The following is an 18,306-nucleotide window of genomic DNA, read 5'->3' as shown; positions in this document are numbered from 1 at the left end:
TTCTCGAGGTCCTTAACCCTGGCGCCTGGGCCCCCAACCAGGCAGACCCCCAACCCAACCCCGGTGACTTTTCCGGAAACCCAGGCGCCCTAGCTTCTCGCCCTGGGATCCCGCATCCCCCGGCCCGCGGGCCCAGGTGGCAGCGCCCAGGGCTGGGGCGAGCCGAAGGGGAGGCTGTGGGCCCAGACTTGGGGCCCCGAAGGAGCAGGACCTGTGCGGGGCCCGGGCCGCAGCGCCCTCTGCTGGCAACGCCCTGGAGCGGGCCCGGGCTGCCCGGAGCCTAGGGACGTGGGCTGCTGGAGGCCCTTTCCAGCCCTTGCCTGGCTTCCGCCTCCCACTGCCCAAGGGCCCCCTGGCCGCCCCTAGAACTGAGGAGGGGTCTTTCCTGGGAAAAGGACAGAGGCGCGGTGGGGGAGGGAAAGGCAGAGATGGAGGCGGGGTAGACCTAAGGGCTTGGGGTTTCCCAGCCCTGCCTCATGGGAATCCCAGAGTTTGAAGCCTGATTTCCAGTCCTGCCTGGAACTCTGGACTGGGATAGGAGTAGGTTGAGGGGCAGGGGCGTGGATGTACACTGCCCGGACCACAGAAGGGAAGCTGGCAGCAGCTCCCTTCAACCAGAATTTTCAGAGTGAATGTGGTGCTGGGGTGAAGGTCTTCCCTGTGAGGGCGTCTGCATCACTATGCAACGGTATGAGTTTGGAAAGAAAGGGACCACCTTCACTCACTCATCCAACCCAAGGTGGACCTGGCACCTAGCGTGTGTATCACAAAGTTGGACACTGGGCTTCTGAATGAGGGAGGCAGTGTGTGTGTGTGTGTGTGTGTGTGTGTGTGTGTGTGTGTGTGTGTGTGAAAGACCATTCTGCCAGCTCACTCCAGGACCCTGATTTCTGTTGCAGGGTCCGTGATCTGCACAGCCAGTGGTAGTTGGCGCTTCCTTAGCCAGAGGCAACATGCAAGAACACTAGCATTCGACCACTAATGCATGCATGCGCACTCGTGGGTGTACTCACAGCCATGTGCACACAGGCGTTCCCAAGGGGACACACAGGGACACCTGCAGAAATGCCCCCCCATGGTACAACACCCACAAGAAGCATATACTTGCTCAAGAACATACACAAACTTGTGCACACAGGTGCCTGAGGCAGATGCATGCCTCAGGGCGAACAGGTGTACACAGAGGACCTGCCCACGAGGTCATCCTGCCCCCCGAGGCACTTTGCACAGAGTGGTCAATTACTCAGTAGATGGGTGGGGACACTCCCCCACCAGAGAGCTCCCTCCCGGCCTGTGAGGGGATGAGAGGGAGACCCAGGCTGTAGGACCCTAGAGGTTGGGAAGAGAGATCCCTGAGCCAGGTTCTAGACTTGGGGGGCCTACTCTGACGGAGAGACCCTCAGGATGGCCCCACCAAGGCCACTAGAGGAGCCAGAGAATGGGAACTGCTGAGTCAGGGCCTGTGAATGTGAAATTGCCTCTCTGACCCCAGAGCCCACTGCCCTACCCATCCCCCACTGCTCCTCTCCCTGCAGGCTACACACAACACACACACACACACGCACACACACACAGAGACGTGTCCAGCCAGGCAACAGGGCATAGATGGGCACACAGACAGGCACAGTGACTCACAGAGACTTTCTCTCAGACCCTTATAGATGGGTATGGGAAGGGGTGGGCGGAGGGCAGGGGCAGGGAGAGATGCAAGAGTGAGCACTTGTCTCTGGTCCCCACCCCCAGCTCCCTGGGCCACCTTTGCCCATCAAGGGCAGGAAAGGTCACCTGGCAGCTGCTGCACCTCCCTGCCCCTCCCCCAGCTACAGTGATGTCTCCCCCCACCCAGGTCCAGGCTTCAGAGTACCGGATGTAGGTGGGACCCACCACTTCAAGACACCCCCCCGACAGGGACCCACCCAACGTGGCCCTTCTCCCATGCGCGGTCCAGTGAGGACACACGGTGTAGGAGAAATGCAGCAAATATAGTATGCGTGCCTGTGCACACACATGCACACACGCACACAATGTGAAGCTCATCTGCCAAATTCACACAGGCAACCATGAAAAGGCAGTCACACGTCACAATCCCCAGGGGGAGCAGACCTGGGCACACATTTGCAAACACACACACTGGGAAGAGGCCAGGCTGGGGCTGGGGGGTGGCAGGGAGGGGAGCCGACCGGGCTGCAGGGATGGAGGCAGCGCAGGGAGCGAGCTGCTCTTCACAGCACAATCGCCGTCTGTTGTTATAGCAACTCAGCCCCCAAATCGTGAAACGGATATTACAGCCTCCAGAGGAGGAAGGGAGGGAGGGGGCTGAGGATGGAAGGAGGGGCAGTGTGGGGGACCCAATGGGGGACAGGGCTGGGGGGGCCCAACAGGTGGCAGAGCTGCAGCTGAGAAGTAACAGGGTGGGAGGAGGAGGTACCCCAGATGAGGAGTAGGCCAGGGGGAGTGGGGTCTCAAAGGGAAAGATGGGCATGGGGTCAAGGAACTTTGAGGGAGGGGGCTGAGGCCATTGCCAGGTCCTCAGATATTGTGCTTTGCAGGTAGGAGTTGGAGTGCTCAGGCCTCTACTCCCAGAACAACCTGCAGTTGCTGTAGGACATGCCTCAGCTTGGGGGAGGGGGGCTGAGGAGGTAGCTCCCATTCTCGGACTGCTGTCTAGAGCCTCCTGACCCCAGGGGCAGCCTGGCTCAGCTTCAGAACCTTTCGAAGACCCCCAGTCCACCCTCCTCACCAAGACCAGCCTCTGAAGTGGCCTTAGCCTTCCTCAGGTAGTGGTGACCCCCAAAACCTCCATGCTGCAAACTCGGGAGGGAAGAGCTGGGTCGGGAGAGGCTGCCAGAGGCTGACAGCAGGATCAATATGCATTTCCTCTGGAAGTCCCTGTCCTTCCGGCTGGCAGCAGCGCCAGGCCAGGAGGCTGCAGGCCCAAGGAGTGTGGCCCCCCCTCGCTCCTTCCCCCACATCCAGCACTCTGGGCTGCCCCCTCCCTCCCATGATTCTCTGTAGTGAGCTCCCCGTTGCTGGAAGTATACAAGCAGAGGCTGAAAGACCACCTGTCAAGCAAGGGAAATTCAGCTGCGGGCTGAAGGCTATGGCTATACATGACCACCAGGCTCTGCAATTCTACTTTCAAGTTTTAGGCCCCCAAGATTCTGGACTCCTAGAGATTCTAGCCCTCCCCCGCAAACTCTCTGTTCCACGGTTTCCTGGTTCTAAGGCTCTATCCCCTACAATTCTACTCCCCCCCAAGATTCCAGACACATGAGATTCCAGATCTCCCAAGATTCTCTGACTACAAAGTTTTAGGCTCCACAATTCTAGTCCCTGTGATTACCGACCCCTGCCCTCTGCCCCCCGCAAGGATTCTAGGCGTTGATAGTCCAGGTTAATTACTTGGGCCTTTATTCCATCTGGAAAATACAAATATTCACAAGAATCTGTACAACCTTAGGGACACCAGCCCTGGCCCTGCCCTCAGCCGCATGCCACCCTCACACCCCGCCCCCCAGCCCCAGCCTGCTGCCGTAGCACCCCAGGCTCCCTGCTCTGGTCCAAGTCTTTTCTCCAAAGCAGGCATGAGTGCTTGATCCAGTCACAGCTGGGAAGAAAAAGACAGAGGTTGTGAGGAAGACCCTCCCCCCTCCCCAAAAAGCAGGATTCCACCTGACCTGGGCCATTTGGACAGAGCACCCGTCCCACTCATCCCTGCACTGCCCCAGCCCTGAGTGGGGAGGCTCTGCACAGGCTGCAGGGGGGCTCACCATCGATTACAAGTGGATGTCAAACACGCCGTCCTCCACCATCTGAACGTCCTCCTCTCGGATCTCTGCAGGGAGGGGGGGTGTCACAGGACCAACTCCTGGGTCCCTGTGCCCTCAGCAGCCCTTCTCCCCATCCCCGGAGGCACCCTGCCCCATCCCAGAAGCAGAACCATCCACCAAAAATCAATTCACTGAATGACCAAAAGGCCCAATTTTTGAGGCTCTTTTTCTAAGTTTTCATTTTGCCACAGCTTTTTTGCAGCCACAGATGTATCGGTGCGGTTTGCTCAAATGTCAGTTTTGTGTGTGTTTTACATTTTAGACCCCGGCACTTCTGGAAGGCGCAATGCAAATGGTTTCATCTTTTCTGTATTTGAGACCTTATGCCCTGTGCCTGCCTCTATTTTTGAGGACTTATGCCAGTCTGAACAGTTGTGGTCAACTGCCTTAGACCCCAGTTTAACATGGTTGTTCAGAGTGTTCTCAGCAAAATAATCATTTGAGGAACTGTCATTCAGAAAACTGACCTAGAACCACCAATGGCCCCAAGAGAGCTGCTGGGAGATTTGGGGGACAAGGGACTTTTCTCAGAATAGCCTCCAAAGCAGCCAAAAAGGAAAACACAGGCAAATGGCTCACCAAACTCCCTCTCCAATCCATTGTCAATCCCCCTAACAAAATAAGAGTGCAAATTGAATCTTGAAGTCTCTTTCACTTTTACTTTTTTATTTATTAGTCTCTCTCCTCCTCAGCCTCAGAGGGTTGAGGGCTCCCTGGTCACCTTCTGACACCCTTACCTGTCCAGCCCTTCTCCATCACCCTACCAAAATAAGACAATTACAAACTCTGCAATAGTTTCCATCCTGGAGAAGGTAATACTATGCCACCATGGCCTTGCCTCTCTCCCTCCACAGGCCAGTACAGAAAGAGACCCCTTCTTACCTGGAGGCCGGGAGCCTCGCCTGCCAGGGCGGGGCAGGGAGAAGCTGAAGGCGCGATGGTGGGTATGTGTGGGTGAGGGTGAGGGTGCAGACCCCTCCAGACTCACACTCTGGGCCCGGCGCCGGCACTCAACTGACAGCCGATCCTTGCACTGCTTGTGGCAGTTAACACCACAGGCTGGGGAGGCAGATGGGGAATCCAGCCAGATCAACTGATCAGAATACCCTTCACCCCATTCCACAGGCCTGCACCTCTCCCCAGGTCCCTTTGCTCCTGAGCAGCTGCCCCACCAAAACAAGAGCCTCCTTTCCAAGCGCTCTCTTCATCCTACTCGGCAGTCTGTGCCCTCTCCAAAGCTCCCTGTTCCTGGACAGCTGCCTCACCAAAATAAAGGCCATGGTTTTTGTTTGTTTGCTTGTTGTTGTTTGTTTTTTGGGTTTTTTGTTTGCTTGTCTTGGTTTTTGGTTTCTGGGTGGGGGGGGGGGGTTTGGCAGCACTGCGAGGCAGGCGGGATCTTACTTCCCAGACCAGGGGTCGAACCCACACCCCCTGCAGTGGAAGCACGGAGTCTTAACCACTGGATAGCCAGGGAAGTCCCAACAAAAGCCCTGTTAAAGGCTACCCGCTTCACATCAATCAGCATGCCTCTTTGGCTCTAAGGTACTTCACTCCTTGGCAATTACCCCACCAAAATAAGAATCTTCACCCAGATAGCAACTCTTCCCAAAAAACTCAGCCCAGCAGCCCTGCAATTCCATCTCACCTCGGCATTTGAGGCCCTGCTTGTAGATGCCCAGGATCTGAAATAGAGGAGGGGGCCGTAGTAGGGGGGAGGGGTTTAGAGGGGATGACTCTACTTCTTCCTTTCTATGGGCAGGGAGTGGGACTGACCCTTTCTGGAGCCTTAGGGCCCCCTCAGGGTTTTGTTCAGAACAGCAAGAGGAGAGGCAGGTGGAATTAAGCTTTGCCTAGGCTGAGAAGGCTCCGGCAGGGGCGGGGCCAGAAGGAAGGGCGGGGCGTGGATGGGGCGGGGCCGGTGCTGGAGGGGTGTGGCTTGGGCGGGGGCTCACCAGGGCCTTGCAATGGCGGCAGGTGACCGGGCGCAAGGAGTTGCTCTCGTGGAAGTTGTGTACGAAGCCCATGCGGCCACCCAGCACAGAGCTGGAGCGCAGAAAGTAGGAGACCATCTCCTCCTTGCTGATGCAGCCATCCCTGTCCGGGAAGGGGGAGGGCCTCAGCTCTGGGGGCCTCCCTGGGACCACCCACCACCAGCTTAACCCATCCCACTGGGAAAAACCCCTACCAAGTTAAAGGTCCTCACCGACTCCTGATTTTGGACCCCTGGTGCAGGAAAGAGAAAGAGCACTAGACTTGGAGTCAGGCAGATGTAGTAGCTGCTACTAACTAGTTGTGTGGTCTTGGGCAAGTCACTTGCCCTGGGTTTCCTCCCTGGAAAAATGGGGATCATAATTCCTGCCCTGCTCACTTCACAGAGTTGGTGTGTAAACTAAAATTGCTCTGCACTTTCCCATGGGATTATCAGCTTCTGTTTCCCAAAGTGAGCTCTGTGGAACACCAGTCCGGAGCCCTGAGAATTAAGAGATCTCTGATGAGTTTGGGGACCAGGTAAGATTGGAAAAAGCTGCACCTGTCTCACTCTTGCATAATCCTGCCAGAAAGGTAATCCGGGGCTTCCCCACGGAGCCCTTTTTTTTCACCCATTCACATATTTTAGGGAAAGAGTGAGCCCGTGCTCTGGAGATGGACAGAACTCAGTTCAAATTTGGGCTCTACTTCTTCTCTGTGTGCCTTCAGGCTAGTTAATCTCCCCATCCCTCGGTTTCCTCTTCTATAAATGGGGACGATGATAGTTCCTACACCTCAGAGGCCTTTGGGTAAGGATTAAATGAGAGAGTGCCCATGGAGCATTGACAACAGTGTCTGTAATGGTTAATAGGTGCTGGGCCACTGGGAGCTATTTCCACCAGGGGTGGCCCTTGTCGGAAACGCCTGCCCATTGTATTTGGGTGATCCAGGTGGTCCTTCAAATCAATGGTACATTGGGACAACTGACGGTTTATGAAACTATGTAAACCTAGGCTCCTATCTCACACTGTTCATGAAAACTTGTTTCCCACTAAATTCAGAACACTAATGTAAAAAATAAAATTTTCAAAGTATCTGAAAAGGTATGAGGGAAGAATTTTGTAATCTTGAGGGGATGAAGGCCTTTCTACGCATAACACAAATCCGAGAAGCCATAAGGGAAAAGACTGACATATTGAGCACACATTTTTAAAAAATTTTATATGGAAAAGGACAACATAAATGACAGACTGGGAGAAAATATTTGCAAACATATTCAACACCAAGGGTTAATATCCATTAACAGAGATTCTAGAAATCAATGAGAAAAAGACTCACAAACCCAGTGGAATAATGGACAAAGAACACGAAACAGGCAATTTACAGAAGAAATAGAAGCGGCCAATAAACATATGAAGATATCCTACCCCCACTAGTATTAAAGAAATGCAAATTTAACCAAGACACCATTTGCCAATTAGACTGGCAAAATTGTAAAGCTTATTATAGCATCCACTGTTGGCAAGGAAGTTGGGAAATGGGCACTCGTTCACTGCTGATGGGAGTGCAAGCTGGCACAACCTTGCCTGAGGTCACCTTGGCAGTCTCTCTTCTAATTTAGAATGTGCATATCTTTTGATCCAATTATCCCACTTCTAGGAATTTCTCCTACAAAAATAGTGGCCTGAGTGCATCGGTACAAAGATGTTCACAGTAGCATGGTGGATATTAATAGCAGAAAACTGGGAACAGTCTACATGTCCATCAGCAGGAGAATGGTGAGGCAAATGATGGCCCAGCCACATAGTGTAATACTCTGCAGCTGTTCTAAAGAATGAGGTAGTTCTGCATGAATCGGCCTGGAAAGATGTCCATGATGAGGGTTTAAGTGGAAAACAAAAGTAAAAAAACACAAAGCATGCAGTTCTGTCAAGACAGTGATTTTAAAACAAAAACAAAAAAAACCCCTGAAAACCCTACTGCTACAAATACCCAGATGCTGGTTAAAATATATCAAAAATTGCTTTAAATGCAAAGGTGAGTTTGTAAGAAATGGAAACCCCCAAGTTTCAGAAACAAAGAGAGATCTTCAAATTGAGGCAGTGAGCTGCTGGCTGCCCCAGGAGCCAGGTGCTGGATTTTGATACCTGCCTGGGGCCGGCGGGAGGTGGGGAGTTAAGGCTGAGACGCCTGCATGAAGCTGACGCCTTGAAGGTCTCCAAGGGCTGCACCCTCCCTAAAACTGTGGTCTGGAAAAACTCCACCCCACCCAGGGAGGTGACAGGGAACTGTTTTCAACTTAGAGAAAACTCTGTTTTCAACTATTTGCTCCCAACAGTGGGAGGAGAAACAAAGCAACTACAGTGAACGCCACTGGCGGAACTAGATTTATACCATCATCCTGTTTGTCTATGAAACAGACACAGACAAATTCTCTAACAATTTGCAACATGCATGAAAAAAAGACTGGAAAGATACAGGCATTGCCAGCCAGTAATGTTACTAACATAGTTACTAATGACAACCTCTGAGTGGGAAAGGAGGGAGGGAATTTTCACTTCTTACCTTATACACTTTGCTCACTATAAATCTATTTTACTACCTGGATTTTTTTTATCCATGGATTTTTATAATATGGAAAAAAACCCAGCTTTTTGAAATATGGATAACATTAAAAAGTAAATCGACCTGGGATGGACTATAAATTTTGATTGGAATTTTGTCCGCTCAGCAAAACCAGGGTGCGAACATGGTTGCAGGGGGCATGTTTAACCTACTCCAGAGAACGAGCTGTTTGTCCAAATTGTCAGCATGTGAATTGTGAATTGTTGATAAGCAAGTGGGTGCTGCTAATTGCAGGCTTTTCTTATCTATTCATTAAGACAGGCTACCGAGAAGTTCAACGTGCCCACACTTTTTGCCAGCTGTGAGCTCCACAAATAAAATGGCATTTACGTAGCAACAGTCCCCAGGCCACAGTCTTTGCAAGATTCAGGTGGAGTCCCCCCACCCCCTCTTCGGTCTGAATAAGTGAAGTAACCCTGTGCCTCTGCAGCTGGCAGCCACCCCGAAAACAAGAGCCCCTCCCCACATGGGTAGCTTCCTCCCTTGAGATCATCTGGTTCAATGTCCTCATCTTGCACGGGAGGAAACTAAAACCCAAGGGGAAGTGAGCCTGCCTTCCCTCTCCCCCTGCCCCCAGGCCTCCTCACTGGTTCTGGTCGAGGTCTCCAAAGGCGCTGAGGTAAGGAAAGTTCCCACGGATGATCTGGAACTCCTCCTGTGAGATGTGGCCGTCCCCATCGACATCGAAGTTCCGGAACACAGACTGGAGTACATAGAGGGACACATGGGGGAGGGGAGGATAAAAGGAGCATCGGCCCCACCCTGCCCACATTCCCAGTCCAAGCCATGAAGGGGGGGGGGGGGGGCGTCTCAGCCGTGGGCAGCTTTCTGTCTCCCCCACCACCTCCCTTCTCCGTACCCCCATCCCAACCCCACCCATCAGCTGCGCCCCGTGCCTTCTGGAGACTGAGTGTCGGCCCTTGAACCTGGCACTGGTGGTGGCTCCCAGGGCAGTGCCCTGGCACAACTAGCCTTGATTGACCACTACGCCTGTTCCCCCCCGCCCCCCGCAGACTCCGGAGCCGGCTGCCACGGAGTCTCACCTCCACCATCTTCTCAATGTGCTCCACCATGAGTGCCTGATCCAGCTTGGGTTTGGCCGCTGAGGTCCACTCCTCCAGCACCGGGGGCCGGGGCGGCGGCGTGCAGCTGGTGGGGCTGGTTGGCTGTGGGAATGGTGGAGGCTGAGAGAGGGCCAGAGGTGAGGAAGCCCAGGGCCCAGTGGAGGAGAGAGGGCAAGCCCTGGGGACAAGGAAGCCTGCCCAACGAGCAGGATGGGTGAGGTAGCCTCTAATCTTGGAACTCCCAGGAGGGCAGAGGTGGGGGAGGAAGAGGATGGGCCGAGTGGGTAAGCAGCGAGTGGCCCCTCACCGAGGACTTGGAGCGCGGTTCCCGCTGCAGGGACAGCTGGTAGAGCTCATCCTCTGTCTGATACTGATCCAGAGACACCTGGGACACACAGGTCTGATCACGCCCACCGGCCTCCACTGCTCTCAGGAGCCCACTGCCTAGAACTCAGACCCACAGGTCCACCTAGAGGTCGCAGCCCAGCCCCGAGCCTGGCCCAGAAGCTAGACTCAGGACAAAGGCCAGCTTAGAACACATCCCAGCAACCACACGCCAGCCTAGCACACAGACCAGAACCTGTATCTTGGCCCCAAACCTTGAACACAATGCACTGCCAAGATCTCAGCCAAGAATCCAGGTCACAACCCAGCTGAGAGCTCTGAAATTCCCCCCTCAACATAGAACCCCATCCAGCAACCAGACTCCAGCTCAGATTTCAATCCCCATCTCAGTCCAGAACCTAGAAACAGGTAAGACTTCACACCAAACCTTAAAACCTAAGTCCCAGCCCAACAATTAGAACCTAGTCCAGATCTGGACTAGAACACAACTCCTACGCTAGGGCTCAAAACCAAGTCCAAGACCAAGCCCAGAACCTCAGAGCTCAGGGCCATGTTTAAAAGCCGCCCCTGGGGAATCCCCTGGCGGTCCAGGGGTTAGGACTCGGCGCTTTCACTGCCGAGGGTGCGGGTTCCATCCCTGGTCAGGGAACTAAGATCCCACAAGCCGCAAAGCACAGCCAAAAAATAAAAATTAAAATAAAAATAAATAAATAAAAGCCACCCCTATTCCCAGAATCCAGAGTTTGACCCCAAACCTTGAACACAGCCCACTGCTAGGAACTCAACCCAGGGCCCAGGCCCAGCCTCAAGTCCACATGCCAGCCTCAGGGGCCCACAGCCCCATCTGGAGCCTAGAACCCTTCTCCAAGTTCACCCCAACCTTGGGGCCCAGGCTGGGTCTCAGTTCTTCGATCAGAACTGAGAACCCAAGGCCAAGCCTGCAGGACCAGGTGCAGCTGTCGACCCCGCTGCTGGCCCCTCACCGTCAGCAGGCTCAGCAGGTCGGGGTTGGCTTGCACTGGGGGCTGAAGGCTGGTCACCATGGCCAGCTCCTCCAGGATGCTGAAGAGCTGCTTCATCTTGGCCCCATTAAGTCGGGTCCGGGTGGGGTCCAGCCAGTCAGGCAGTGCCAGCTGCAGGGCCACCAGGTCCTTGAGGTGCACACCCAAGATGGGGAAGCGGAAACCCACGCAGGCTGCCAGCCGGCGCCGGTAGTTGCCATAGTTGCCAGTGGCCGTCACTAGTTCTGTCAGACCTTCCCAGAGCTGGGGGACAAAGGGCAGAGGGTCACACACACACACACACACACACACACACACATCACATACACATCACATGTCACAGGCTCAACTCTCCTTCCCCCGCCCAGCCCTGGAAACGTGGGAGAGGATGTGGAGTCAGGGTCAGGGATGGGTGAAAGGTCAAAAGCCTCCCTCACTATCCCCCAACACTGGCTCCCTTAGCCCCTGGGAATCAGAATTCATAGGTCATGAGTTCAAAGGGACACCCACTTCCAAATACCACACCTCTACAACAGGCTTGGGCACAGATTATCATCAACATTTAACAGAAGAGGGGACTTCCCTGGTGGTCCAGTGGTAAAGAATCCGCCTTCCAATGCAGGGGACACGGGTTGGATCCTTGGTCAGGGAGCTAAGATCCCACACGCTGCGGGGCATCTAAGCCCCCATGCCGCAACTACTGAGCTCGCGTGCCTCAACAAGAGAGCCTGCGTGCCGCAAACTACAGAGCCCAGCACTCTGGAACCTGTGCGCCACAACTAGAGAGAAGCCCGCACGCCGCAATGAAGAGCCCGCGCCGCAACAAAAGATCCCGCAAGCTTCAACGAAGACCCCACGTGCCGCAGCTAAGACCCGACACAGCCAAAAAAATAAAGAAAATAAATAAATAAATAATTTTTTAAAAAACCATGTCACAGGAGAGGAAACTGAGGATCAGGGAGGCAGAGCAGCACAGGACGACGATTTCGAAGAATATTCTTAGTGGTATCATTCGTAACAGCCCAAACTGGAAAAACCCCAAATGTTCAACAGTAGAGGAGATACACAAATCGGGGTGGACTAAAATATTATACGGCAACGGAAGTGAATGAACAATTGCTCCACACAACAGAATGTAAGAATGAAAGAAGCAAGAAGTAAAATCACATATACAACACAATTCCATTCATAGGAGGTTCAAAAACAGGCAACAAGAAACCCACATGGTTTTGGGATGCATACATAGGTGGTAAAGCCATCCAGAAAAACAAGGTCAGGAATTCCCTGGTGGTCCAGTGGTTAGGATTCTGAGCTTCCACTGCAGGGAGCACGGGTTTGGGGAACTAAGATCCCACATGCTGTGCAGTACGGCCAAAATAAATGAATAAATAAATAAAAATTTTTAAAAAGAAAGAAAAGCAAGGTCATCATCCTTAGGAATGTCACGACATTGTTTGCCTCTGATGAGGAGGGAGATATGATCTAAGGTGCTGGGAGCTTCGGGGGCTGGCAGTGTTCTACTTCTTGACCTGAGTGGTAGTTACACAGGCGTTTTCTAATTTTTTTAACTGTACATATGTTTTATAGACTTTTCTATATGTATGTCACCAGTTATGTTTTTTAAAATAAAATAGGGACTTCCCCTGGTGGTCCCGTGGTTAAGACTCGGTGCTTCCACTGCAGGGGGCACGGGTTTGATCCCTGGTCAGGGAACTAAGATCCCACATGTGTGCGGCACGGCCGAAAAAATAAAATAAAATAAAATAAGCAGGGGAAGAGTAAAGCACGAGCTTTGAAGTTCGGCAGACCTGTGAGACTCCACTCTGCTGCTTTCACTGTGCAACTGGGAAAGGATTTAACCCCCAGACTCAGTTTCCTCATTTATCAAATGAAGAGGGAGTGCCCAGCCCCCAGCGCTGCTGGGAGTTCTCAGCGAGGCCAGCCCTGGGAAGGCTGACCAGGCCGTTCCCCTGACCCCCCCCGAGTCCCAAGCACCTTGATGGTCTCCGGGCTCACGTGGCTGTGGGTCTCCTTGAGGCGGGAGATGGAGCTGTGGCTCAGGCCCCCGACCACCGCCATCAGCGTGTTGAAATTCTGCAGCTCCAGGAGTTTCTGGGGAATAAATGGAGAGAGATGAGGCAGTGAGTCACTGAGTGGGCCCAGAACTTGGCCCAGCTTTTCTGGAGAAGACCTGGCAGTGGGTTAGGGGAAAGGAGGGACTCAGCCTTACTGGCAATTTGGGAGGTTGGGGGGAAGGGGAGGGGCAGGCACCTCTGCAACGTGGACGAAGTGTGTGATGACCAGGGCCCGCTGCGGGGCTGTGGGCTTGCTGAGAATCATGAGCTGCACCCACTGCGAGACACTGTTGAAGAGGGAGATGAATCGCTCCAGGACAGGGTTGTCCACGGTGCAGCCGTGAGTCACGAAACTGTGATAGTCCTGGAACTGCAGGCAGGGTGGCCTCAGCACCCTGTGGCCCCTCCCCTCACCAACGGCCGCTCCTCACCCTCCAGCGGCCCTTTGGTGGTTACACTGAAACCCCAGACCCACCCTGTGACCCCACCTACCCCAGAGACCCTGCCCCTACTGGCACCCCCTCCCCAGCCCACACCCGCTCCCTGACCGAAGGCCATTGGGCCGCACCAGGATCTTGCAAAAGGAGCAATATTCCAAGTAGGTGAGATGTGCTGCCAGCTCCATGGGGTCCAGGTGGTCAAACAACAGGGACATCTTGCGCTTTTTCTGTTCCACAGGGTTCCTCTGGGTCACCTGCCGATTCCACTTGTAGGTGGGGCTGGGGGAGTAGAGCGGGGCAGTGAGTCCTTTGCTGGAGATGCCCCACCCCTCATGGCCCCACACTCATGCCACTCACGCTGACTGCGAGACACTGTGCAGAGCACGAATGTCCCCAGTCCCAGCACCTCCTGCAATCTCCCCCTCGTCACGCACTCAACACAGATTTATGGAAGACCTACTCTGTGCCAGGCACTGTGCTAGGCGCTGGGGGTACAGAGATGAGCAAGACACGGTTCCTGCCCCCGAGGAGCTCACAGTCTACTGAGGGAGACAGACACAGAAACAAACAATCACGAAATAGCGTGGCACAAGTGCAGAGGTCTCTGGGCAGGGGTCTGCACAAAGTGTCATGGAGGAACAGAGGCAGGAACGACAAATTCTGCCCTGAAAGAGTCCACAGACACTCCACACTTGTGCTGAGCTTTGATAACACGGAGGAGGAGGCAAGGGGACATGAGCAAAGAGCCATGGTGGAAAAGGATGCAGGGGCTGCAGAATGGTGAGTGGACCCGTGCAGCTGCAGTATGAGGTGCCTGGTATAGGGCGGTGGGCTGTGGAAGATGAGGCAGGAATGCCAAGCTGGCCTGAGACTATGAAAGGCCTTAATCCCCAGCCGAGGCATTGTGAAGACGATAGGGAGCCATAGAAGGTTTTTAAGCAAGCGTGACATGACCCTCACCCATTCAATTCAACAAACATGTATTAAGTGCAGATGGTGTAGGATGCTGAGTGCCCTTCCCAGCCCTCCGAGCTCCCCCCACGCACACGCTCTCGATGTCGATGAGGCTGCTGTGCCGGCGGTTCCCTTCTTGGTCTAGCAGAGCCTTCAGCTCCTTGATCTGCTCAGCGAGCTCAGGATTCAAATCAAACTCCGCTGGGAATGCTGAAATCCAGTACCTGGTGGAGGTTCACAGTCACCCAAGGCAGCCCTTCCCCCACATTCCCTAGGATTGTAGTTTCCCAGAGACGGGGAAAGAGCCTCAAACTGTGGTTCCCCTCGCCCAGCTCTTTCCTTCCCCACCGGCACTGGGCAGATCAGAAAACAGGGACCGGTCCAGGACCAGGAAGGGGCAAGCCTTCGGCAGCACCACCACCATGGACAGAGCCAGGTTCAAACCCACATGACCAGCTTCCAGAACGAGCTATTTCCACTCCTTCAGGCCAGTCTGAAGCCTGAGATAAGGGAGCAGAGGAGGGGACTGAGCCCCAAGAGGAAGACTCACCTGACCAGATGGCATGTTTTCACCTGAAGCGAATTGGAGCTGTCCTTCCGGGATTGTTGGTAGGTGAAGCAGAGTTAAGGAAAACAAGGATGGAGACTTACTCTAGAAAAGGAGGCAGGGGATGGGACCCGAGTTCTTGGGGGAGGCTGAGGGCAGGGCCTGGTTCTAGGAGAAGTTCTAGGGGTGGGGTCTGGGGTGGGCAGGGCCCAAGCTCTGGAAAGGGGCTGAAGGCAGAGGTGAGGTGTGAGCTTTGGGAGGGTGCCTGGGTGGAATGGGGGCCAGATTCTGGGAGAGGCTGAGAGCAGGACCTGGGTTCTGGGAGAGAAGCAAGAGGCAGGACCTGCGCTGGGAGTAGAAGCAGGTCCTAGGCTGTGGGGAGGAGACAGCAAGGCCTAGGCTGGGGAGAGACCCAGGGACGGGGCCTTAGTTCAGAGGGGAGGAAAGGGGTGGAGCTTAGGCTCTAGCTGGAGCCTGGGCCAATCCTGAATTCTGTGATGTGGGAGCGGCCCACGCTCTAGGAGCGAAGCCCATCCTCTGCCCCCGCTGGGCTGCGGGGCTCCCTTATGGACCCGGACCTTAGGGCCCTTGGCGAGGCTGGCGAAGGATATATGTGCAGCAGTTTTGCCGCCAGCTGAGAGGAAGGGATGTACCAGGGGTGCATCATGAGGAACATGCGCACCAGCTGCGGGTCCCGCACCTTCCCGGAGTCATCTAACTCCGAGGGGTCAAGGAGAAGCGGGTTGACCCTACGTCCCGCAGCTGCGGTCCCTAAACCCTACCCCGCAGCCTGCCGGGTTTCTGGCTCCCGGCCGCCTCCGGCTTTCCCAGGGCTCCGAAACCAGGAGGCAGATTATAAAGTAAAGGTAGGGTGGAAGAGGGATAAGGCAGGATCCGAGGAACTAGAGGAGAGGAGCGTCTGAGTCGGGCCTGTAGTCTGGAGGGGAACCAGCTGGGGCGGAAGGAGACGGGTTCCGCGGGGTCAAGAATCCAGAGGTCATTTCCTGAGTGCCTGGGGAAGGGGCACCCCTTCACCAGATAAGCCACCCCCCATCAGCCGGAAACAGCTTCCAGGCCGCAATAGCGAGTTCCTCCGGATCCCCCGGGGAGGCAGATAATGGTCCTCATGGGTCAGAGTCTGGGGACACCGCCGTCCCTCCCTTCAACGCTGGTATACTAGGGAAGGGAAACCTTTTCTCTTTCTGCATGCAGCGTGTGGATCTCTCTACCCCGGGATGCAGAGGAGACTTTCGCCAAAGAGGCTGGAGGATGCGAGTTGGGCAGAGGTCTGCCCTGGGAGGCAGGGGTCCGGGTTCAGGCTCCCGGCTGGGCTCAGGCTGGGCGTGTCCTCCCGTGCCACTCACCGAAGGCTTCAATGCAACCACGGAGCAGCTCCTCCACCGTGCAGCCCTTGTCCAGGTCCAGGGTGCCCGCCATGGCCTCCGGCGCGGGTAGGCTGGGCCAAGCTGCGCTCCGAGAGCCTCCACGGGGCTCGGACCGGACCCCTGTCCCGGGAGAGGCAGAGCGGGTCTGCGAAGGCGCAGGCCGGGGGAGCGGCCCCGCGGACAGAAATGGGGCGGGGCAGGCACGCCCCCTGCTGGGCAGGGGCGGAGTCGTCCGCCGCGGCCACTCCTGGGGTTAACTGGCCCGGGATGTTGCAACCCACCAGTTGGGAAACGAACTGGCCAAGAAGCTTCCGGCCCACCCTTGGAGTCGTGGGAGGGCTGAGGGACTCCCCGGGGATGGGGACGAGCCAGAACTCCGGGGGCTGGTTAGTATCCCAGCCCCCCTCCCCGCAGGCCCTCTTCTCCTCACGTCCTCTCCCCAGAGGCACCTGCAGCACCCCGCAGCTCAGTTCTGCGCCCCTCCCGCTTCCCTCCCTTCACAGCCTCCCTTCCCCCGCAGGGTTATTTTGGGAACCCAGAGCCTGAGGGGACCTCGGAGGAATTTCTCCCTGGGATGAGAGGGGGGAGAACCCAGGCGTCCTGCCCGCGTCGCCCCCTCCCGGGCTCCCCGGAAGGGGAGGCGGGGCTGTGGCAGCCCCCAGGGGCCTGCCCTTGGGGAGGCGGGCTGGAGCGGAGAGGAACATTCCTGGGGGGGGGGGCGGAGAGGGCGGAGCGGGGAGCCCACTGCGGCCCGGAGGCGTCAGCGGGAAGCCTGAGCCTGGGAACCGCGCGTTCCCAAGCCACCTCCTCCGTGAAGGCCCCAAGGGTCCCGGCTCAGCCCTTCCGCAGGCTATCTTCATCCCCAGACCCTGACGCAGGTCCCCATACTGCACAGTCGAACTGAGTGCACACACACGCCGTCCACACTCGAGCACAGAGTAGGGTGCCCAGAAGGGGGCGCTAGCACCGTGGGGGGTGGAGAGTGCCTGTACGACTCCACCAGCAACTCCAGTCACTGGCGGGAATATACGCACCCATGCAGAGACAGACACTCATTCCACGCCCGAGGCCAGGGACCCACATCGGGGTGCAAGAATGCCTGAGGCTCCCAAAAAGCCGAGCCTCAGGCAATTACCTCCCATACTCTCTCTCACACACACAATGGCACCCACACCCCTCGCACACCTGAACGAAGGAAACCTCGGACACACATACCCAGCTCTCTACCCCAGAATGCAAACCCGTTGAAGGGGCCGGCTTCCGGCCCTGCTGCTCACTAGAGCCAGGCCAGCCTGGAGTTCCGCGGCCACAGCAGCGCTGACATCCGCACACGTGTGCACACACGCAAGGCAGTGCACCTACACGCATGTACACTCTCCCACACATGCACACACCCGGTGGGTACGCGCACACGCCCATTCCGCCCCCGCCCCCTTCATCTGCGATCCAGGGCCAGCCCTGCGGCCCCAGCGACCTGACATCCCGCACCCATGGACGCTGGCAAAGCCTTGCCCCACAGAAGGTACCCCGCCCCTACACATACTCCCCCGGGCTGCGGGCGGGGAGCGGGGGACTCCTCTATGGAGTTCTCTGGTAGACTTTTCCTAAGAGGCACCCAGAGTCATCGCCGCCCGGCTCTCCCGCTTCCTCGCTGTGTGACCTTGAGAGTCACTTGGCCTCTCGGAGCCTCAATTTTCTCATCTGTCAAATGGGGGATTCGCCGGGGAAGGTCCCGCTGAGACATGGCTAGGAGGGGCCGGGTGCGCCCCGGATGCCGCCCCCTCCCGCGCTTGTCCAGGGAGCTTCGGGTCTCTCGGCAGGTCCCTCCTAGCCCTGACCCGGGCCGCAGCCTCCCCACCCACCAACCCACCCGCCGCCCCCAGCCCGTCTGCGCCGCCCTCGAGGGCCCCTAGGGGCCGGGCCTCCTCTGCCCTGCGCGCCCCCCTCTCCCCCCCGCGCTCGCTCACTCACACTTGGAACCCGCGGCAAGAAGCCCGCACCCGGCCCGGCTGGCGCCACCTCCGTGCTCTCCTGCCCGCCGACCTCGCTGCGGCTGCGGCTCCCGCCCGCTC

The 18,306-nt window shown here is 56.2% G+C and overlaps 1 protein-coding gene across 1 annotated transcript; it reads right to left on the bottom strand.

The window, feature by feature from the left end:
• Positions 1-3,518: 3,518 nt before the first annotated feature.
• Positions 3,519-18,286, bottom strand: RASGRP2 (RAS guanyl releasing protein 2). Its single transcript, XM_057553925.1, has 17 exons — positions 18,206-18,286; positions 16,214-16,354; positions 15,461-15,563; positions 14,853-14,915; positions 14,395-14,526; positions 13,477-13,627; positions 13,105-13,278; positions 12,829-12,945; positions 10,816-11,097; positions 9,795-9,872; positions 9,467-9,589; positions 9,011-9,126; positions 5,783-5,924; positions 5,476-5,512; positions 4,713-4,889; positions 3,771-3,835; positions 3,519-3,607 (listed from the first exon to the last, which is right to left on the bottom strand). Exons 2-16 carry the CDS (start codon positions 16,284-16,286, stop codon positions 3,777-3,779), a joined length of 1,827 nt encoding a protein of 608 aa, XP_057409908.1. The 5' UTR covers positions 16,287-16,354; positions 18,206-18,286; the 3' UTR covers positions 3,519-3,607; positions 3,771-3,776.
• Between the last annotated feature and the right edge of the window lie 20 nt (positions 18,287-18,306).

Source organism: Balaenoptera acutorostrata, chromosome 9, assembly GCF_949987535.1.
Source record: "Balaenoptera acutorostrata chromosome 9, mBalAcu1.1, whole genome shotgun sequence".
NCBI lineage: Eukaryota > Metazoa > Chordata > Mammalia > Artiodactyla > Balaenopteridae > Balaenoptera > Balaenoptera acutorostrata.
The sequence above is the reverse complement of the archived record's forward strand: the minus strand, read 5'-3'. Positions and strand labels throughout refer to the sequence as shown.

Bases quoted from the DNA above. Each gene is read 5' to 3' on its own strand.
- RASGRP2 (XM_057553925.1), bottom strand. From the start codon at position 16,286: ATGGCGGGCACCCTGGACCTGGACAAGGGCTGCACGGTGGAGGAGCTG. The intron at 15,564-16,213 runs GTGAGTGGCACG...CCTCGGAGTTAG, and splicing joins TGGTTGCATTGAAGCCTTCG to ATGACTCCGGGAAGGTGCGG. The intron at 5,513-5,782 runs GTGAGCCCCCGC...CCTCTATTTCAG, and splicing joins GCCGCCATTGCAAGGCCCTG to ATCCTGGGCATCTACAAGCA.